Genomic DNA, 24,533 nt, shown 5'->3' on the forward strand with positions numbered 1-24,533 from the left:
TTACCCAGCATTAAAATCCCGAGTTCAGGTCTGTTCCTGTACAAACCATCGTAAGCATAACTTTACAGTCATCTTTCTGGACTCTTGCGATACTTCGGAATATTAAAATTTCTCATTAATATTAGACTTTTTAACCCAATGTCATTTTACACCGTTAATTAAACTTCTGACCCTTCCCAATTAGCATTGGCAGATCAAGCAGTCTTTGCTTTGATCAAAGTGTTATTTTGAAAGCTTCATGCAGTTTCTGTGAATACAGCATTAGAATTTCTCCTTAATGCTTCCCAATTTCTTCCCAAAGGCTATCCAACTTCTGCTGTAGTTTGAACAACCATCCCCTATTGAATAAGGGTTGTTAGCATTTTAATGACCTTATCTCAACAAACTTCTTCGTTTCTCTTGCTGAATGGTTGGTTTAGCAGATTTCTTTCAGAATAGATCTTGAATCTTCAATTCTTCTATAACACTTGCAATTTATGTAGGACAATCAAGCCTAAAATTATTACATAAAGGTCACAGTGCTTAGTGAAGTAAGAGGTAAAAGAGATGATTTCATATAATGCAACAAAACACAAGGCTTAGCTAAGGAATGTAATCCAAATCTGGATCAAAATAAATCTTGGTTTTCATAAACTTTATGTGTAGTACAATTACACAGTACAAACATCTGTAGGTTTATCATTCAACGGCACCTAACTTCAAGTTAGGAAGTTATCATTAGCACATTTCATTATAAAAATCACTTCAAGTTGGAAATTCAGATTTCAGGTAACATACAATGTTTTCACTTTGAGAGACACTTCCAAGATTAATATAACCAATGTTTTAAGTTAATTTTCCAGTAACAGAAAGGTGAACTCTAAAACTGGGTGTTCCAAACAGGGAATTAATCAGGACAGCTCAGTGCTTTAAAGGAACATCTCAACAACAACTAAGATTTTTACATGTGCAAGCAGGTGTATAACATTTCTTTATTCAAAATTCTATTCATCTTCTGCAATACCTTGTTTTCTTTCTCCAGGTCTTTTCCTCTGATTTCTCCTGTCTGTTAGTATAACACCATAAGCATCCCATGAGATACCATTTCTAAAGCCACAGCAGGGTTTGCTTTTTTTTTTTTTGTCGCAGTCTACTGACAAGTTTTACTTAATACCAATATTGATTTAATGCCAATAATAGCCATATGCAGAGCATCATACATGCAGCAAACCTCACTGTCCTCCCTGCTCCCTCCCACAGCTTCAGTAAAGGCTCATTTTATGAAGATTACAGTGTAAATCTCTAGAAGTCATTTTTCAGGCCAATTATTCTGCTGGTGAAATGGGATTTCCAAGTATGACTGTTTGATATATTCTGGCAGTGATCTCTTAGTTCATTTATTGTATAAAAGGTCTATCTAAAGGACATCAAGATAACCATGCCAAACAAGTCCCACACACTACAGCTTTCTCAGGTTAAGATGACTAAGCAGCAGCATTTCCACAACGTAGTTTTAGAAAGCACAGGGTGAAAGTGCTTTTACATTAGTAGCACCTAAATAGCTGGTAAAGACCAGACATGAAAGGCTTGCTTTTGGGGTGAGAGGAGGAAACAGACTACAGGTATAGAAGTATTTTGCCACAGTGCTTAGCAGTTATGCCACCTCTAATTTGTTTAACAAAGATGGACTTAAATTTAGCAGTCCAGCCAGAGATACTTGATAGGGATGATGGCAATAGTGGCATTCAGCAGCGTACAGATCAGTTTCAAATGGTGACTCCAGCAATCAGATAACTTCAGAGAGACAAGAGTAAAATGAGAGGATGTGCGACATACACAATTTCATTATCAGTAATAAAACATGAAATCTGGCTCTTAAAATGATGATTTTGTTATCATTTTACTTGCTTGGTTTTGTTTTCCTAAAGACTTGCATTTTGATGCATGAACAGTCATTTCATTTTTAGCTAAGCTGCCTTCAGTCAAGCACTTAGTCTTGTGAGCTGGTCAGTTCTACTTCCATATTGCTTTCCTCAGCTTCAGTTATCGGTGATGTTTCTGCTGCCAGGGAGTTAGTTTGTGGCTTTATAAGTCACCTTGTCCTCAGCAAATGAACTAGTTCTAACGTAATGAGCTGGCCCTAACATAAGATTACCAGAGCAGCATCGTTATGAAAAGTGTTTCATGATACAGTAGCATAGAGGTAACATTCTCTGCAGGTTAAACTCCTTTGAAACAAACAGCTTGAGCTACAGCCTTTGCTGTTCAGCATTGAGTGATGAATGTGCACAGATTATTAGTGCACTAAAAAAAAGTGGTACATTAACGAAGAATGGTGGTTCACAGGTATGACAATGACCTTAATTACAATGATTACATGAGACAAGATCATATCAGGTCTCATGGTCTTGTTGCTTTGAGATGTGGAAGGCAGATATGGGATTTGTCATTAGAGGGGAAAAAAAAAATAAAAATCTAAGGCAGGTTTATATGCTCAGTTAACAAGCCACCTAACATCCAGTTTTGGGTTACTTACTACTTTTTCAAACCTTTAGCACATTGAGATTGGTCATTGACTGAATTTTCCTCACTCTTTAAAGTTTCAGCTAATATGAGTGGTCATGTGAGTGAAATGGGAAGTAGGTCTAGTGTTTTCAGCAGACACATCAGTGCCACCGTGATTTGATCAGAGATTGGCGGACAAGGGGATATGATGGAAAGAGATAGATGTGGCCTGATATGGGAAAAAAGGCAGCTGTTACCCAAAAGCTCTGTGACTACATTATCATAGAAGCTGAACCAGCTCTAACACAGCCTGCTCACTGTGAACCAAGCAAAAAATGACTATGATTGCTAGACAGAGACAAGGGAAAGGGGGAGGCAATAATGTGCAATGAAGGGTGAAAGCAGCAGAGATTGATATGAAGAGCAGAGAGAGTAGGAGAAACAAATGACACATCTTTGTTTCTCACTCTCAGAAGAACTCATCCTTTTAACCTAGCTATAAGCACATGAAGATTGCCAGGTCATGCACTAAAACCTGAAAGTTGCACTGCCCTTGTAACTTACTTTCTGCATTAGGCATTTCTGCATAACTTGTAGTTAATACCACAATATTATTTTTTCCACAATACATTTGTTATACACTAGTTACTTAATGGTTTGCTGAGTGTTAACCCCCAGAGTAATTTCTTGAATGAGCTAGAAGATGCGTAGTGAGCAATGCAAGAAATTGCAGGAAGAAAAAGATAATGTCATGGTTAAGGAAGATAAGTGTCACTCTGAGAACTATAGCCTGTTTCTACATGTAAAGTTGATTTCTAATATAAAGATGGGGTTCATATTTGCATTCAAATATTCGTATTTGCACTCATCTCAAACTTCAGATCTCATGACTAAATTCTTACATAGCTTACAAAGACAGCTTAACACAGAGATGTTAATTTTCCAAAATGACAGACAGAAGTAACCAGCATTTCTTGCAAAAACTTAAAAAATACTACCTTTTGAATATAGCAAAGCTTTGCAGGATTGGTCTAACAAATACCCAGGACATCCATCTTTACAAACGCTACATCAGAACACTATCTTCTATATAAGTATTTCTAAATTCTTCTAGAATACTTATCATAAGGGTTTTTTTGGTTCGCATGAAAACATATAGTTCTTTGGGCTTCAGCTTTTAACAATGAGTAAAGAGACAATGCTAACTAGCATCAGCAAACTCTCTTTCGTACTGATGACATTACACATTATCCACCCACATGAAATATTAATATAATTCAGGGAACTGAAATCTCTGTTACATCTCCTTGACTCTGGCACTGATCCTACAAGTCTACTTCTTTTAAGAAGGTTCAGTAATCCATATCCATGATACTTACATTCTCTGTCTCTTTGCCAGACACCCAGGTTTTTAAACAGATTAAAAGTTTTTCATGCTGCACCATACTCCATAATGCACCAGGTTCAGCATATTAATGCCATTATTTGCAAAAAATATTAAATTTTGCAATAAAACTGATGCATTACTATATTCCTGCTTCACCCTGTAAGTGCTTCAAGGCTTAAGGCTCGTTCTGATTAGATGTTGCTTATCTTAGCCTGTACAACCACACTTTAGAACAACTAAGAGCTAGTGGTTTTATGAAATATGAATATTCAGTAAATCTCCCCACAAAACTGAAAATTAAACTTCTCTACTTAAACGTTTCTCATTAAAGTTTAAAGCTGGAAGAAATGAGATAAGAAAAAAAAAAAGTAGAAACGTTCCCTTGTATTCAGACTAGGAACACCAAAACACCAGAACAAAATTGCCTATGATTTGTGATGTCACTTTCTTTGTATGCTCCCTTCCATGTGCAAAAGGTGTCTTTAAAGACTTCTGAAGAGTCAGAAAAAAACCAAACCAACTCAAGGTCCTCTTCAATGCAGAGGAAATACCAAAAACCAGTGAGAAAAGTCAATGAAAATCACCACAAGAAAATAATGTTACCAGCAAACTGAATCCATTACATTGTGCTCATGTATGTTACACCTGGTGTAATTTGTTTTGACAACAGCAGGAAAGTGGAATCAAACTAGGGGAAAGATCAAGGGCAGATTTTATTGATAGGAGACTGTGGCTCAAGTGTGTGCAAGAACACCACTGAACTTCACTGAAGGAAAAAAAAGAGAGATGAAAATATAGCTAGAAGAAAAGGATGTCATTATGCAGATGCCTTGTTCAGAAAGAAGCAATGAGTATTGTTTACCTGTGACAGTTTTACCTTACCTTCCTAGGTCAGGCATAGGGTCAGGTGTTGTTCAGAAGAGGAAGTCATGCTTTCCTCTTAAGCATCTCTTCACAGGTAGCGGTCTGTGCACTAATGCTTGCTGGCTCTGACACTTTCAGGGAGTGGATCTATGTTGACACGTATACTGTTCCTACAGTACTGTACTGTAAAGTGGCAATGCAAGTTGTGGAAAGGACTGGTTTGCATTACCTTTATCAGTAGGCTAACTGACTTTAACCAGTTGCTTTGAGTGCCATTACATGGTTTTATGAGTTGCTGATAGAATAGAAATTTTATGTTCCTGTAGCTTATGCATCTTGGTAGCTTTTTTTACATTCACCATACCTGTACAATACATATATAAGTAGTTTTTCAGTAAAGCCATTTTACAGAATTTGCAATCCTCAGATAAATAGGAATTGTGTGCTATAACTACAGTATTAATGGCTCTATCCCTTATTCTGAAATTAATAAGGTTTTAAATCTGATTTCAAAGACTGCAGCTTTTAGCCTTCAAATTGAACTGTGACAACAGTATTTGCTTAAATACTTTTAAATCACAATAACACTGGATTTTACAGCTTTTACAGCTATAGTACTAATGTGGGGGGGAGGAGTCTGCACCTTTATATAAAAAGAACTTCTTCCTCTCCAATGCATAGTATGTCAAAGGATTTAGAACAGATGTGTTCATTCATCAGTTTTAATACATTAGCCAAAGATGCTAAGAATCAGCAGGTTATGTATTCATCTCTCCTTTTACTCCCAAGATATTCCTCACACATATCAGGCAGTCTAGAGATGGGAAAAAGGTTATGCATGAGAGCTAGGAAACCATGAATTACTTTTTATGTCCTCAAGAATTCCTAAAACAAACACAAAAAACACCTTTATATTGCAAATCTAGCTATAATATAAGCAGGATTCTAGCATTTCTAGTGGCAATCTATACCAGGGTAAGTCATGATACAGAAGTCCTGAAAAGTGACATAGACTTTGTTTCATCACCATATCGTGTCTGGGGAGAGTCTTTAGAGCTCTTGGTGCACTTGCTGTTCAAAGGAAGTCTGTCCTGAAGTGACAGAGTATGTCTAAACTGGAGCTACCACCAGCTAGAGGAGTTCATTCTGACCCATTCCTCTCAGAGAAAGAATAAGCAACCTTTGGGTCTTCATAAGTGGTGGTAGCAGTATTTAACAGTTTCCTATCAACCTAACCTTGAAAATAATGACAGAATAATGAATCTGAAAGCAGTTCAAACTAATGTAACTGTCAGTAACTTCATGCTAAACAACAAAAGCAATAATAAAAGCACTCTACTAGTCACACACTTGAATGAAATATGTGGAAAAGATCTAATCAATAGGTTGCCTAGTGAGATAGTAAAAACTGAACTCTTATCATTGCTCTATTTTATTCTCAGCTAATTTTTTTATTTATTTTATTTTTTACTTGACACAGCCTGGCCATGCCAAAAAGCTCTTACAGAGTTCAGCTTGAGGTCTGTCATTAGCATCTGCTCTCATGCACCAGAAATTCTCTCTTTCCTGGCTTATTTCCACTGATTAAATACTTGAGGTTGACAGGGTTTCCCCCGCCCTCCTCTCCCCTTAAGCTAATAATTATCTTTCAGGTATTTTTTTTTTTTAATATTGGACATAGTAAAGGTTTAGCCATTTAATATCTGCAGAATTCTCATGGTCTGGTTGTCTAACATGGCCCAATGTTGATGTGTTCTTTCTTTCCCCCCCCCTGCACAGGGAGAGTTTCACCTCTGCCTTTACTATTTCATTGTTAAATAAATATTAACCTAGTCCCTTACCTCTGCTGCAGAACCTCCGTCCCATCCTTTTTATATCTAAAAAAAGTCTGACTGTAATATAATCACAATCTTCAAGTCTCAAAAGCTTTAAGTCTGTGTTACAGTCACTCCCAATTGCATTTGAACTCATTTTCTCTACGGAAACTTAACAACCTTGCCACGTCAGCAGCTTTGCCTTATTTCTTGGAGCACTGGGAGTTACCCGATTTATGAATATGAACTCTTTATGGCTTTGAAAATGCTGCTTTAGATAGGCACATCTTCAGTATGTTTGTCCAACAGTGTTCTCCCTCTCCTCTCCTCCCTTTCTTCTGTCTCTCTGGCACTTTGGTAGAATCTATCATGAATTAAGGAGGCTGGCTTAATAGGAACAGGAAAACTATGTGTACAAAACCGTACTCAGTTTCCAGTAAATCTGATATGAACCAATAAAGCTGAAAAGTTTTTACAAAATAAAAAAAAGACTGAATCTATTCTCAGCTGGCATCAACTCTTTTCATAACTCACTGTCTAATATTCTAACAAAGCATAGGGAATGAAGTCACACATCAGAAACTGATCTCATTCTCCTACACATTTCAAAAGAATTAAATAACTAAGGTCAAACAAGTGATGAGCTGAAGAGAATATTTTTCCTTCTCATCCCCTCCCCAGTCACTTTCAACATTTTTAAGTTTAAAAGGACTTTGCCCCGCAAATCATTCAATACAAAAAGTTTTGTACAAGCAATTGGCTAGATTTGGCCAGAAGTTTGTGTGTCATTCTTTCTTGAAGTATACTCTTCCCTTGGCTTGTTTTTTGTTTTTTTTAAAGTCACTTCCTCCTATAATCTACTTTATGACCTAAGCATGAAAATAAACAACCTTCACAATCATGGTGATTCATTGTATAAGCTTTCTTCTAGCATTTTCAGAGAACAGACTTGAGAGTAAGAACCCTATTAATACCTCATAGCTTGTTTTATGGAGAATTTTGATTGCTGATTTTGTAAGACAAAGTTGGACTAATACTTTGAAAAACAGTTTGCAAAACAATAATTTTGACACTTCTACTTCCTGACGTTTTGACAGTGCAACTACTCCTCCAAACAGGAAGAACTTCTTCCTGTGGGTAGTCTCATTAGGATGAATGTACAAACAAAAGCTTACCAAGCACTTCTTTAACTTTAGCTAAGCACGTTGGAAAACATGCTAATTAAAACTAGTATTTAACACAACTCAGCATTCAGCATAGCCAACGACTTTTGTGCTTAATATTTAAAAAGAAAAATTATCACTGTCAGCTGATCACAATTGGTAAGGGTATCACCAAGCTAACTCAAACTAGTTTATACTATAGCTAACACAAGACTTCGCCCTTTACTGAGCCTTTATTGCTATAGTAGCCAAGACTTAATTTTGTGCTACAGACAAGTAGTGTTGGGAGGAATGGTTCCACATCAGTCTTTAAAGATCAATATGAACCAATTTTGCCTACAACTGCATAAATGCAAATTCTAATATAAACTTACAAAGCTATAATGTCATTTTTGTTTTATGTACATAAAATTAACTATGTGATAGATGCGTTAGACTGGAAACAAATTAAAGCAAGTATTCCTCTATTTGTCTACAAGAAATTAGAGTTACAGCACTATTAATCCACAGTAATGCCTCACTTGAACAGGTTTGTTGTGTTTAACACTGATGTATTGCAATTCAGAAACTTCTGTAATTTTTTTTTTTTACCTTTAGTCACATTACTAAAACAGTTTTTAGTAAAGATTAACTCATAATCTGTGTGCATAAGCACGCATACACTATAAAATGTAGTGAAAATATTATCATAACCAAAACAGTAACCATTTAAAGCAAATTATGGTATACAAAAACAATTTGTAAAATATCACAGAGTACAGACTGTATGTTGATACAAAAGCAACACTTTTCAGGAAAGTGTTAAGCGCATGTTTAATTTACTCGTGTTCTGTTGAACCCAACAAGAATTAAGTTCCAGCTAGAAGTTAAGAGCTTCCTTATATGCTTTTCTGAATAGGATCTATGTCAATAAGCAATATTCTATTCTCCGACTATCTTGAGGAGTCTGAGGATATTTAAAAAAAAAATCCAAGGCAAGACAAAAATTTAAGAAATAGCACATAGGAGTCTTCTTGGCCTGCGTCTAACTTCTTCATTTTTTAATGTGAATTTACTGCTCATGAAAGGTGTCAGATTAAGAACCCTCAGGCTGAAGTTATCTATACAGCCACAGACATGTAGCGCATCAGCAGCAGCATTGTCAAATTTCCCCTTAAAATGCACTTCCTTGAAGCCAGAGTTTACACACTGCTAAAGAAATGTGGGTTTTTTCTTTTTTTATATTTATTTTTAAATTCCAGGAAAAAGAATGGAAAGCGATTTTCATGAAGGAAGGAGTCTACTTTCTAGTGTTAAGGGGGTTTCAGATTACATGTACTTGTGCAAGTAAATACTTTTGCATAATCTTACCTGAGCAACTGTGTTATTTTGAAATCGGACACTTAAAAGTGTATTGACAAGATCTGGTCTTAAATTGTCAGTCTCCCACGGTGCATTATCTCACTTTTTTCTGTGCAAAGCTCAGTCTCCCCATTTAATAAGTACCAACCTCCAGGGAGGACTGGGGCTAAAAGGTACGATTCCCCAGGTGCACAAGCCCAAAAATTTATATGAAAGTGCATGTTTGTGGATTCAACCATTACTTGCTCCTAGGTGATTACACTCATCATCACTGGGAAGTTAACACCTAATGAGCCAAGAGGCAAATGGGAGACAACCTTTTACAAGCTATGCTTTCTGCATGCCAGACCTCACAGGCAACAGAAGTAATACAGCAAAATGCTTTCGATTCACGGGAATTGCCACAACCACATCTTTCACGTACTAGCACAAACCCATCTATCCTGCCAAACACCAATCTTTAGACTATTCAAAAAGCACATTCTAGAGAAACATAAAATGCTGCCTATGACAGTCTCCCAATCTAAGGATTTTACAATTTGCAATGCATACCTGTGTCACTTTAAGAGCTCTCCTGAATATCTTTTTGTTCATTAATAAAGGAAATGCCAAACCTTTTTAAAAAAAAAATCCATCAAATAAGCACCCAGACTGATGCACCACAGCTTTGTGCAGTTTCATTGTTACCAGTGCCAAGAAAATGAAAACTGAGAACATTTCCTGCTTTACACCTGCCTAACATTTAAGTAAGGTTTTTATTACCTGCAGTATGGTACTTCCCAAAGAATTTCAGTAAGACCACTGCTCCTTTTTCCCAAGTATTGTACCAGCACACTTGGACATACTCCCTGACCATGTATACTCAATTTTAAACACTTAGTCTTACTACTTCAATTTCAACATTTGAAGTTAGGCATGAGAGTGTTTACTGGGTCAGAACTTAAATCATTTTGCAAATGCACAATTAAGAGGGAAATGTTGAACCGCAGTTAGGTTACTGGTGCTATGGATGGGTTTTGCCTTGAAGCTAGAACTAATGTCTGAAGTTTCCTAACCTTTAGGGATATTCTGTGATGCATCTCATTACAGAAACTGAAGCCAGCTATAAATTGCAGACAGAAATGAAAGCCACATGTGTCAAAGGGCAGAGAAGCATGTTGCAAATATTCTGGTAAAGAAATAAAAATTTAATCACATAGAAGAGTTCGGTTTGATTAAGAAGTAAAATTGTGAAGCATAATGTATAGGATTGTTAAGTTTGAAATGTAGCCATAGAAACTTTAGGAACTGTGTTAAGTGTGACTATAGGAACCTTAATATTGTTAAAGTTTGAAATAGCTAACCATAGAAACCTCACCAGGAATTTACTGGTCTTTCTATATTTTGTTTCAAGAAACTAAGGAAACCGTCATGGACACCGGTTTGCTGCTTGGAAACCCCATTACCCTTCCCATCTTGATTTAAGTATTGAAGATTCCAATCAGTAGAGCTAAGTTTAACTGACCAATGATTGTTTTTAAATAAGAATATTGATAAGGTTATATAATCAAAGGACCAATCATTATAAAAGTTAAATTTAAGAATGAGCATAGTATGCATTTTTATGTAAAGAGCTTATGTAACAATGTCCTGACAGAAAAAGTCTATAAAAACTGATAGATTTTGATACTAAGTTGGACACGCCTTTGGAGGAGCAATCCCCCGTATCCCCAGCGCTGCAATAAACAAAGTGCCTGCTTCTTAACTTCACATTGGCGTTAAGGAGTTTTATTCTGGATTTTGGTAACAAGCACAGAATATATTAGGTTTGATTTGCCTCTTCATTTCAACGATTAGCAATTTGGGAAAATCTCAGACACCATCCCAAATTGCAGGTTGGAAGGAACTTCTGCAGGTCACTTGGTTCAACTCCCTCACAAACTCTCAAGGCAATCTGTTCTAGAGTTTCATCACCCTCATGGGGAAAAAATAGGAGGGAACTAAGGAAGTCCTTGGCAGATCACCTTTTCGACAGTGCTGCAGACAGCTATGTACAGAAATGTAGTATGTATGTCAAATACATTGCAGAAATATTTTAAACATTAACACAACCTGATAACTGAGTAAATGGGAAAGACTCATGATTTGTAACTCCACATGTTCTAGTTTAACTTAAGGCATGTCAAATACCTGTATCATGGTTTTAGTTTTTTTAAATCTGTGGAGATCACTAGAACTTCTATTTCTATCCACACTTCTATCAAATGAAGCATTAGCCACACTATGCTAGATCTCTACTTTTTATTCAATATGTGATAAAACATAAAAATCAATATCTATCAATAATAAAAGACCAGGAGTGCCATAAAGCAGATCTTTTGTCATATGCTGGCCTTCTGCTATACTGAAAACCAGGTAAATTACTTGATAAATTGATACATGGTAGCCAAACAAGAGGGCCAACCAGCAGCAAGGAAATTGCTACAGTCCATTTTATTCAGTCACATTCAGTAGATCTTAAGCTAGACATTCAAATATGTGTCTATAGAGAACCTGAAAATATTAAAAATCTTTGATAATTCAGGCCTCGTTCAATCACCTTAGCAAGTGTTCAGGCTTTCTAGAAGGGATTGAGGACAGCCTACAAAACTATGCTAGGAGTTTTAAGAGCCTATTGATGTACTCCACTCAGCTCTGTACATACGAGCTAAGAATTGGAAGCATTACTGTTATGCAAGCCCAGTGCAGCAGCCAGGATGGGTCTTCCTCAGTGCTATGCATGAGCTACAAAGCCTGCATCTCAGAAATATTTGTTAGGCAAGACGTGATGCCATTCAGCCATGACTATGACTATTGTCATTGCTGAGCTGATTAAGTCCACAATGCACTCTTGCCGGCTTGCTTAAGGACCTGCACATTGTATTCATAGCGGGATGATGACGCTCTAAGGTATTTGAAAACCAAGCCATTTGAGAGCTAAAAAATGAATTTAGGTCCCCGCCTTTAGATATCTGTGTTTAAAATTTGATGGTTTAACATAAACAGACAAGTAGTCCTCAGGCTAAGAACAACAGATTAGAAAATAATCCTTTAGAATGGAAACGCTCTAACAGACTACATGCAAACCTCTAATATGTTATCCCAGTTTGGTTTTTATTTAATGGCCTGTACAGAATCAAGGGAGGGCTTGGACACTGTCTGCCACTGTACCAGGAGGAATTTTGTCTTCTGTCTACTTGGCATACTCTGTAATAGATTAAAATAGGTCTGCTTGTGCCTCTGGATATAGTCTGATACAATTATAGAATCTTTCTCTCATAAACAGGATGAGTAGCTTGCAGTGAAAAAAAATCATAACTTTCCATCTGATCAAACCCATTTCCAAAATGTCAGTGTATCTTTCCCTTAAAATATGTTATTTAAAATTATAAACAAACTCATGAACCCATGTTTCTGCTAAAAATAACATAAAAGTCTGTCTTCCTGCACAAAATACATGATTTCAAGGATTCTAAACAAAAATATGTTTAGAAGGTGTTATAATCAGGCCATAGCTTCATATGTGAAAAACATTGTTAGTTAGAATCCTGTAAATATCTATTTTTGTTTTCCAGAAAGGTTAGGATTTTAAACTAGCATTGCTGTTTATCCCGATTTGGTGTTAATCTTAGTATTCCAATGTTTAAAAGGCCATCAGATCTTCTGTCATTTTAATACAAATGCTGTCTGTGGCTGTGACAGCATTTGGCATAGATGTATTTTGTCATGATATTTTTGATAACCCCAAGTGTGTTTCTCTAAATGTGTTAAAAATTTATACAATTTCTCTTAACAGATTCCACACAGAGGAGATTAAGAAACAGGTTTCATCAGGATAGCACTAATGTTTATCTATAAAGTTCTCTTCTTCAGGGTTTCTAAAAATTCCTTGTCAGCAACTGCCTGAATTTCTAAAGGTGTCCTATCAACACTTTATTATATTTTTTGACATAATAGCAGAGACTGTTACATTAGTTCTATAAGCTAGTTTAGCTTCACTACAGCAAAAGAAATATTTTCCTGTATCCATACCCTTTCAGTCATGAGCCCTCCACGTATAGGTTAGCAATGTGCACTAAATGCTGAGACATATTGACTTCAGTGGGAGTTACAACACCGCATTCACTCAATACACCCATAAAGGCGATATTGGCTGTTGCAAGTGAATGGAGCAATCTTTATAAGATAAAGGCATAGGAGACAGGGACTCAGAGACATAACAGCCAGGTAAGCTAAGGCATAGTGAAATTAAGGAAAGGCACACAGGAGACTCCACAAGAAAAATGAGGTATTTTTCTCATGTGGAAGGGAAGTTGAAGTTTAAAAGGGGTGTTTCTGGTAATAAAATACCTGGAGAATTGAGAGCCAGTAAAAGTGACACTGGTCACCTTGCAAGCATTGCTATGGAGACAGCAAGATACCAGATGTAAAAATCCTTCCAGACAGGATAGGTCAGGGTATCCTTAAACAGAAAACAACAATAAATTCACAACATTCCCAAAAGACTTCAGGGCTTTGCTATACAAACCAGTCAAAACTTTTGCACTGACTAATATATCAAACTACTTTATCATGTTTAAACAGGTCTGCACAGTATCTGATATACTAGCAGCAGCCCAGCAACAACAAATGGCAAGTCACAGACCATTCTAATCACATTTCATATTTTTGAAATGCTCCCATAACTGCACGCCAATATAACATCATATAAACTAAATTGGTTTAAGAAGATAATTTAATTCAATAGCAGTACTTTAAAAAACAAACAAACAAAAAAAAACAAAACATGAAAAAAAAGCAGGCCTGTAAGCCCATTAACCTAGCAAATTTTTCTAAGATGTAAGTTTCCACTCAAGAGCTTATGGAGTAACCACAAAAAAGGAGGTCAGCAGTAAGTATCAAACTCAAGAACTCTTTCATAGCATACTTCATTGTTGTTTAGTTTAGGGTCATGGAACTAAGTTGGCTCTCAGAGGAAAAAAGCAGTGACAGTTTTTACAAAGCAAATGATTCTTGCATGTCCTAACAGAGTGAGTGTATGCTAGAATTTATTCTTCTTCACTTGTATTTGCTATACACAAATCACTGTATTCTAAGATGCATGCAGTAACTCGTTGGCTAGCCATAACTGATGCTCTGTAGAGCAGGTGGAAGGAACTGGGAATGTGATAAGTCTTACAGGTTTTTCTTTGAATAATCTAACTACAATTAGCATGTCAGGATGAATGGAAACACTGAGAAGTCATAGAGCTGCAGATGATTGCCTCATATCTACCTAGACATTAAATGTTACTTTAGGTCTGTCTGACGGTTGGTATTTCCAAAGGCACCCAAGAGTATAAAACACCTGAAGTCTCACACAGCTTGAAAAAGTTAATCATCCAACTCACTTGCGCTTCCTTTCACATGAATTTTGGCTCAATACTATGTCAAAATACTCTGAAGTACTGAGAGCTTGTTTTCCTATGCATGTATTCCTTCCTTCAATACCAAGGGAAACTATGTAAATAAAGAGACTGCATTTCTCAAACAGTAAGTTGCTCCACAGTGCCCAGAGAAATGCAAAGTTTATTTTACAGCTAACTTACTGGATTTCCGATTATTTCACCTAAAAAAAGGAAGAGAATGAGCAGTATTTAAAAAAAAAAAAAAAAAAAAAGTGTTTAAAGCCAGTAGGTAAATAGATAAATTAAATTCTATTCCAAAAAACATTCTGCACAGTGAAAGCTATGTAATCACTTAATATCTTTTCAGTAATAAAAATAGTACAAAAGCAGGTGTTATGCATAATACACTTTAAGTTTAATTAAAACTGAAAGAAAAACCAACAACAAACCCAGAAAAAACAGAATTGCTTTCAACTGAAGCAGCAGCCACTTGGTCCGGGGCTAAATTTCCTGTAAAAAAGCAAAATCTGCTTTCATTTACATCTTTGCAACTCCACTGACGTTCAGTGAGGCTGAAGAGTCAACTACAGAATATAATTTGGAGGTCATGTGCAAAGGGTCTGAACTCCACTTTTCCCATCAATATTTTTTTTGAAACTCGTAATTACAGTAACACTTTCTCCTTCATCACCCTGACTTTGATATCCCCAAGAATAAGAAAATGAGACAGATGAAAGCTGATCACGAGTTCTACTACAGTAAGCAAATTTTAAAAGATGATACCTCATAAGACCTCTTCAATTGTACAAAGGATCTTCCAATTTCCTTTAGGAAAGGCCTGAATCTTAGAGGTGCTCAGCTCTGCCACTAGTACTTATAATTTGAGTCTCAACGTTTTCCTAAGATGTCAGCATTTTCTTATTATATCTATAGGGCATATTTGCATTATGCTTAGTGCGAGGCATTTACATCATCTATACCCAAGTTAGGAAATACAAACAGTATTATATGTAGAATCATGTCTGGTATGTATTCTTTAGGCAAACAGACAGATGGCATTGATGTAGAAACAGAAATGAGCATCTATACCAAAACAAAGATATGTTGTGCACATGAAATGCCCTAGAGGATTGACATACAAAGGGAAACCTCATGACCTATCAAAATTAGAATCTCAGACTACAAGAGCTAAGGTAGGAGAGGTGATCAAAATTCTCTAGTTGCTAGGCATTTTATGGAAAGAGGCCACATTCACTCATCTTATTAAAATTCATGGAAATTGAAAATATCCAAAAGCCCAGGAGGGGTGGGGTCAGAAAATCTATTTCACAGAACTGGGAAGCTTACTCTAAATTCACCTTGAAAGCACTTTCCCCATCACAGACTTCCCGAGAGCCTTTTCATTTCTCTCCTACTTAGGAGATAATTATAGAACTTTTTTTCCTCCCTGACTAATGCATACAGAAGGGGGTCACTTCAGCATTTTATGTAGATTATCATGGTTTGTTCTTAACTACATCTTTGTTGGAAATTATTTCTCCTTTGCTCTCTCTCCAACTCATCTAGCAAACTTAATTTTTATTTCCTTCTTTTTCCCATATCACATCCTCTGGCTGTGTCAATTGATACCATAACTGCTTTAGTATTAAATATTGTTGAACCCAGCACTTCTGTTTTCCTCTTTTTCTTTGCTTTCTCTTTTAATTTTAAATTTACTGTTGTCAGGAAACAATGACGCTCAGCCACGGGGATGATAAAAGAGGGACATTAATCGAAGGCTATGGAGAGCCTTCCTCTTACGGATAAAACTTCTAAAAGGTACAAATCCAAAGGGAAAGACTAAATACCTCCTAAAAGGATTTCTAAGGGTACCAGAATCATCTGAGGTTTTTAAGATCATCACAGTCATTTCAGGCAGGAGGAACCTAGCTTTAGAGTTTAGATTGCCACTGCTGGATACCTGGCTCGTGTGGTCTGATCTGGCCCTTGCAGCTTCTGGCATTTTTAATTTCTTGTACAAAGTGAGACTAAGAGGAAGATGTGATGGGAAATACTGCATTTCCACATCAGGGAAGTCTGCCTTCTCATAACACTACTACAATAGTACAACAGCATTGTTCCATGCTCAGGCACCTCCCCTGCCTTGGGAGCTTATTGAATTTAAGACTTCTTAATAGCTAATAAGCACAGTGTTTTCAAGATTAAACCAAGGCTCAGACATCATTTAACAACAGAAACAATGTTGTTTTAGGCAAGTTAGAAGTAAAGTCAAGATGCCTAGGGTTTGTTTTTTTTTTTTTTTTTTGCTAGTAGCTCAGCTTTATTCTTAAAAAGAAAGCTGGGACAGGGTAGCTTTTTTTTTTTTTTAACTGCTTTTCCAGTATTGGATAAAAATTGCAAGACATGAACAGTAGCAGTACTGCAGCAACCAGCTTGCTAAGTATATCCCAAAGACTTAGCATCCCAAATAGAAGTAGCAGATTTCTGCATAACTCATCACACGTTTTTGCAAATTATATTGATGGTCAATAACAGACCAACAGTATTCTTCCTGAATTCACCAATCATGCATAATTGGTAATAAAGAAAAAAATGAAACGTTCTTTCACGAAGAAGCTTTCAGTATTTCTTTATTAAGAGATGATGTAAGAATAAAGACTTTCTACAAAGCCCTCAGAAAGGTGAGCCACTTTGGAAATAAACAGACACAGCTGTGACTAAATCAGCCAAATCACACATTGCCAAAAGATTTTGCCTGCGAGGTATTAAGAACAGGTTTTTCCTCAGTCCACCTGTCCTGCTTTATACATCATTCACTCAGCCAGCTGCATAGCCCTCTCTCATTCCCCCAAGAAAAATTCTTCATGATTTCAATAGTAGTTGTTGAAGATGCTTTTCTACATCTAAGATAATATAAACATTAAAGGCTATAAGTATTTTTATATTCATAAGTGGCCCTAAAAGAGAAACTTTTTATATTTATCAAGCTTAAGCCTGAGGTCCTTTCTGGGCCCCAATGGACAACGTTCACACCACTGAGTCCTAAGAAAACTAAAGCAGCACCCAATGTTTTTCTCTTTGCTCCTGTCTGTCATCCTGGCTTTAATTTCTCCCTCTTTCAGAATCCTATCTGGTACATGGAGGAGGCTTTTTCAATAAATCAATACTGTAATAAAATATGACTGCCTCTATGTACTCCACATATTAAGCGAGTTTCTCTTACACAGATAAAAACATGCACCTTATGCTCTGTATTTGACATTCATTTTTAATAACAGATGTTAATAAAAGAAGCACCTGGCAAAAATGTGAATCTGAAATAGCACAATATTAAATCTTGTCTGCTTTGACAATATTTTTCTGATGAGGCATAATAGCTAATCAATTTAATTTGGTTTCAGAAAGAATGACAGCATTTTGTTGTTTTCAAAGTATGCTTTTGAAAAAGAATAACCATCTGAAAGAAACTGCTATGAGAATAGGCATGTTAAGTAATAGCTATTATTTTTTTTTGTCAGCAAAATGGAAGGCAACTGTTTTCAGCAAGACTGAAATTAGCAGCTTATCCATGAAAAATGTAAAAAACAAAACCAAATCACATGCTTTCTCCTAAAATTGTTATAGCATTATCATAAAATCAACTGTTTTCAGCAAGACTGAAATTAGCAGCTTATCCATGAAAAATGTAAAAAACAAAACCAAATCACATGCTTTCTCCTAAAATTGTTATAGCATAAATATCCCTGTAGCACCTATATGGAAAACAATACATACATGATAAAAGTGCTCCTCAGCACATGTACACACAAAGACCAAATTCCAAAATGTTATGTTTAAGAGCAGAATTTTCAAGTCTACTTTTGTGTCTCACATTTACCCCATGAAATTAGTAAAAAGAGAAGGCAGGGAAAGAAAAGCCAAAACATAAGAGACTCCTTGAGAAATACCAACAACCAAAAAATATCTGCGTGTTCTGACAATTACCATCATCCCAAATGGGCTTTGCTAATCCAGGGATAGGCCTCCTGACAGAAGCTGCGACTTGAATCACTGTCTTTTAAGCTACGCTCTCTTCTGTCCTCACAAAAACAACACTAAAGAGTTGTAGAGTTCCTAAAACCACAATCAATCAACATCATTACAGCATATGCTTCCATTTTACACCAATGACTTACCCAGATATTTCCATCTTGGTGGTATGGTTTCCAGTTTCTCCCTGTATCACTATAGAGCATCCGATACTGAGTGACCCAGTCAGAACTGCTATACCTGCCTTGAGTCGCAATAGCACTGATCTGCTTCCTGCTCCCAAAATCCACCTGCAGCCATTGGTAATGATCACTGTCTGATGGAGACCAACCTCCTGCACCTGTTGGGTTGAAACAGAAGAGAGAGATTTAGACCCCAAACACTTGCTTTGAAGTGAACACATCATGAAGATGCTGATTGCTGGAATGCAGCCCAGCTGAGAGCAGTATAATACCAAAAAAACTTGAACACATAAAAAAGAAATATGATTGCATATTTTTTTTAAAAATGCATCTTTAGCACAGCCTTCAAATGCATTAACTCTCTTGCCTTAATCATTTTATGATATAATTATAATGATTTAATGAGCTGCTTGCTAACGAATCAATTTATAATGCCTTAATTACAGTTTATTAGTTTTTGCCAAATCATAATTGTTCAAGGGTTGACCAATTTGCCATGAAATCCTTTGTCAGAGTAAGTTGGCACAAATCAATAACAATCTTTGGATTTTGTATGCCTTTTCAACAGCATTTCACGTTAAAGAGATAATATAGATAAAACACAAGGAAATAAGAAGGAGCTCTCTGCTTTCCTATGTTTCACTATAGCGCACAAACTGAAAGATCTACCAGAAGAATTGAAAAAGGAGCAGGTACTGCAGGGCTGGATCCAGTTTTAATCTGTTGGGTGTGCAAGCTGTCACAGATTACATTGGCAGATGCCTCACGGAAGTGTGATTGCTCTTTATAGGTCTATGAGTTAACTTGGCAGTAATACTATTAACAATATTCTTCTCGGCCGCTAGACTACATCGAACTGTTCTAAATAAAGAAGGTCAATGATACACAGATAAATGTATTATTAAGACATTAATCCAATTTCTTATTCTTCTGAAATAAAAAAAGGGAAAAATTGTAGTTGGATACCACAGAGAATGATAAAAATTCTAAGATATTATAATGATATATTTACTATAATGGTAAGTATTAGGAAATACATGAAACATCAAAAAAAAGTCTATCAATACAGAGAAAAAAGTGGAGAATCATTCTCTTTATATTCATAACAGACGTTAAGATGCAGAAAAGAACTTCACAGACTTAAAGAGATTACAGGGTTTTTTTTTGCTTTTCTGTTAAGCTTGAACCAAATACATGGCCTGGCGCACTATGAAATCACATAGTCTAGTCCATGGGCCAATTTCTGTTGCTTTTCATTTCATTTACAGACTTCAATTGATGTCACAAACCTAGCCTGCTTGCCAAGTGAGAAACTCTTTGTTAAACTGCGTCTTATATACTCCCATCATTAGGCGGCAGCATTGCCTCAATCTTAGACAATTCTAAACCATTCAGTTGCTACAGGTGTTAACGTTTGCAGGTCACAGGACATTTTAATGTTGTGATATCAATGGGATCATTTGATGTCATAAGTGGTTGCCTTTCATTGTAACTAAAAGTGTAGCACTATGCCAATGACATCTAATTTGTTAAAATTTTTAAGATTTACAATAGGTGCTTTGTCCCTGCTCTACAGGTAATTATACCCAGCAATACAAACAGGATACTTTACAGGTAGGGAATAGTTAAATGCTATTTAAAAAGCAAACAAACAAATGAACGAACAAAAAACCACCCTTAACTAAAAGTACGTGCAGGGAAAAGTATTCCCACACATTTCCAAATTCAAACTAGCTCTATTTTTGCAGAGAATGGTAACTAGTCATTTAAAAATAGAATATAGCTTCTTCATCGCTACTATGCAAGGAGATTGGAACAGTTAGCTCTACATACTTGTTGTATTAGCAGAGATGCCGCTTTCTATCCTAACATCCTTGTCCAGTCGGCCTACCTGAGACTGATGGCACACAAAGGATAAGAAGCTGCCCCTGTACAGAAGCCACCTTTGTAAAAGGACACTTTGGTGACTCCAGAAAAAGTAAGGTTCAGATATGAGCATTCAAAAATTATTATGAAAGCCAGAGCTGATAAATCCATCAGTAAAATGTCCTTCAGCAATGCATTTGTTGAAAAAGGATGACATACTATAGCTGTAAGAAGGCTAAAATAGACATTCTGGTTTTTACACTTTTTACTTACGCAGGAGATTTCGTTATGCATGAGATTTACATTAAAACAGGAGATTTTATTACACACATTTAAAAGAAAACACTTTTAACTATAACACAATACAATTTTTTCTTTTAGTACATTCATATTAATGAGACGAGACTTTGGCCTTCTTTAACTGAGAAACATAATCAATGTAAATTGCAACTAGGTTTCAGAAAGACTTCGCCTACAAATCCATTGAAAAGTTTGGAAAAATTGAGTGCTGACATTCATTTTCCCATTTTGATCTAAGAAGAGGCAGAAAACATTCTTCACACCATGCCTGACAAAAGTTAGAGATATGTGACACAATAGTCACACCTAGGCCAGGAGATGGAAACACTAGTATTGCAAGACAGCCTGCTCTATAACCGTTTCTAATAAGTGAGAGACGAGACTTTTAGTCAATACTGCAGACAGCAGCAAACAATATTATCCCATGGGTTTCTTGACCTAATTCTCTATCTCAGTTTCACATTTGCCTCTTGGCTTTTCCAAGCAAGTAAATAAATAAATAGTCAAAAGGATGAATGAGAAACATGTTGGATTATAGCTAAATATGCTGTTTTGCAGACCAGCATGGGAAGGGAATGGTGATCGGTCTATGCGGCTGGGCAGGCATCAGCCATTCACCAGAAGCAGCCTGTGGGGATCAGTTAAAAGTTTCCTCTTCCCCTTTGATTCATCAAGCTGTGTAATTTGGGGGAGCTGATTACTTTGATCATCTTGTTTGTGATATATGTAACCTGTATCGATTCAAGGATTAATAAAGGTCCTTCTTTTTTTTCAGGTGCACACTCTAAATAAGTTATGAAAAGTTGGATTATACAAAAATTTCCCCACTGTGAGATCCTTGCAAAGGCCCTGAATTAATTGGAGGAATTTAAGTACGTTTGTGTCTCCATTCACTCTAAGCAAGTACAAAAATCTCACTTCCCCAGAAATGTGCATGTGCTCACAACTCAGTATATCATTAAGTATTTTGCTGAATAAAACCAGCTTCTTCACTGGAATGAAGAACTTGGTTTGATATTGGACAGGAAACAGAGGAGTTACTGACAAACAAAATATTTAACAAGTTTTCCCTTTTTAAAAGGAGTGGCAGATTTGGAAATCAAACCCAATTTCCACAAGATGGCATTATTTTTGAAATACACTTACTTTTACAGCCAATATATTATGACAGAAAAATGAATTATCTTTAAGGAATGAGCAAATTGACAGCATGTTAGTAGTTTTCAGTGAGCTTTGTACTGAAACTGCAATGGTGTATTCATTGAATAAATCCTATTCACAGTATTATTCTTCACACCTTGGTGTATACTGTTTATTTTTAATGGTTACAGGCTATATTCTGAATTTTATTACATGCATTATTTGCACTTTTTATTGTGGCAGAAAAAAGGCATTGGATACATGGTTTTTTATATGATACGCCGTTTTACTTCATGTTCTGCCTTTTAATGCCAAATGCCACAATATACTATGAAAACAATGTGAGCTACAAATTATTAGAAAAATAATGAACTACAAAGTATTTAAAAGATATTAAACATATGCATATAATATAGTTTACTTTCATTAAACAGGTAAGGAGAACGGGGTTCTTTGGTAGTAGACGTGCAATATATTCAATTGCAGACAATATCTGCTTCCTATTTTTATTTTTATGCTATTCCAGAACTTGATGTGATTAAACTTATTCACCCATTCAGCAGCCAAAATAATTGACTCACTGACATTAACCAAGAGAGTGACTGAATACTTTTATTTATGCTGTATAGTACTCTACACCAGAAACAGGGCAACTAATTTCAGCTTGAGCAAGAATGACTGTACATGACCCTTTGATAGCAGATAACAGAGAACTGTAAGTTCAGCAACAGTAAAGTCAACATTGACCGTGTCACCCACATATCTCTGTGCATCCAAGAAACTTTCCTGTACAGAAAAGCATAAGAGTCTTAATCAGCAAAGCCAGCCAGACCATTCCTGTGTTAAAAGGCGGCTGTGAATGATTTCATAAAGCTTACTTTCAAAACAAGCTACAGAAAGTCGTTTGGTCTGCTCCTACTGCAGACTGACCAAACAATGTGTAATGACTCTACTAATGAAAAACACACTCGGTGATGCAGAAGACAGATAAAACTATATTCAGAATGCTAAGAATTTGTAAAACTTTAATCTTTCATGATTTTTCACCAAATAAAGACAACTTCTAACAAATAGTAGTAGCATCATTACAACAAGAGCTGAATTTCAAAGATTTAATTTTTTAAATTATGAAAACCCCAATGTCTTTCATGTTTTTATTGGATTTTATTCTACAGGTTCCTTCTGTGGAACTGAAAACAACATGAAAAACATAGCCTATCTCCAGATGACACATGCAAAAGATAGCTCTTAATGTATTTCTAAGAATATAAAGAATTCAAGTCAATGTGAGTCTATTTTTTCAAAATTTCATGTATAATTTCTTCCTTTTAATTAATTATACATTCAGCTCCCTATTCAAAGTTGAGTGAGCTAGCTCCCATTTATTGCACACTAAGAAAGCTTATGTGATGAGTTAGCCTTACCTTCTTATCATTCCCCCCTGATAAATTATCAGGAAGTAGCAAAGCTGGGGTAGACTTACAGATTTTAGATTTTTATCTGAACTGTTGTATGCTACTGAGTTTACAGATTTATAAGAAGGGCCACTCTGATGATTTTTGAACATGTCTGTTCCATTTCAGTTAGAAATCTTCCTTCTTTTGAAAATTTGGCACTTTCATCTCCATTCATGGCTGAAACTGGAAAGATTAATTTGCACTAGAAGAATCCATTCTTGTTTTAGTCACACTTGTTCATCATTCCCTACTTCAAATCACAAAATAAAAAATACCAGTACTGCAGTAAGTCTAGTTTCCTACTCTTTTCAAATCAGTAATAAAAGGTTTCAATGACATGAATGAAAGGAGGGGATCCTTAGTCAGAAATTTCATTAGAAAACAAACTATGAAAAGCTATAGATAGAAGATTTAGGATTTGTAGTAGTTATAATTCAAGGGATTACTTTATCTTATAATAGAAAACTTCTATAGCCTTTCAGCATGAAACAAAAAATATACCTTTTTTAATAATTATGTAATAATAACCCAAAACATTCTTAGAGTTTGAATCTGCTTATTTGTATGGAAAAAACACAACCCAATCTTTCAATGAGAAATAACACTTTCTAGGTCACTGCAATAGCACAAAATCAATAGTGTTTGATACCTTGCTATTTTCTAAGACATTGCTTGTCATTCCTCTACATAAAAGATAAATCAAGACAAAAAGAAAACTTTGAAATACTGAGATCATTCATTCACTGCACTTCAGAGAAAATATGGGCAGCCATTTTCTACAGTACCCTAGAAAACAATATAAAAGACCCAAACTTCTAAACTGCATAAATCTACCTGCACTGTTAGTCACTATTATGCTTAAGTAGGACATCAATGGTGGGTTCCATTTTTGGTTTATCTTCCTCTGTTTGTCCATTTTATCGTTGTAGGTAAAGACTGCGTGTATACAGACAGTAAAACATTTAACTTTACACAGAGCAAATAACATCATAGCATTGAGTGGGTCTAGTACTGAGAAAAGTTATGTATATACAGAAGTCTCGGATGATTAAACACTTTGCACTTCAAGCTGCTTTGAGGAAGGATCACTTTTACCCTGTA

General features: G+C 35.9%; 1 protein-coding gene across 3 annotated transcripts in view; it reads right to left on the reverse strand.

Moving 5' to 3' along the window:
• CNTNAP2 (contactin associated protein 2) overlaps positions 1-24,533 on the reverse strand; it is a 1,219,341-nt gene that overhangs the window by 793,217 nt on the left and 401,591 nt on the right. For all 3 annotated transcript variants that reach the window (XM_030007829.1, XM_030007833.2, XM_030007832.1), the window contains exon 3: positions 18,634-18,827. In XM_030007829.1, the coding sequence (XP_029863689.1) occupies positions 18,634-18,827 (194 nt within the window). The remainder of the gene's footprint in view (positions 1-18,633; positions 18,828-24,533) is intronic.

Source organism: Aquila chrysaetos, chromosome 3 (genome assembly GCF_900496995.4).
Source record: "Aquila chrysaetos chrysaetos chromosome 3, bAquChr1.4, whole genome shotgun sequence".
NCBI classification, from domain to species: Eukaryota; Metazoa; Chordata; class Aves; order Accipitriformes; family Accipitridae; genus Aquila; species Aquila chrysaetos.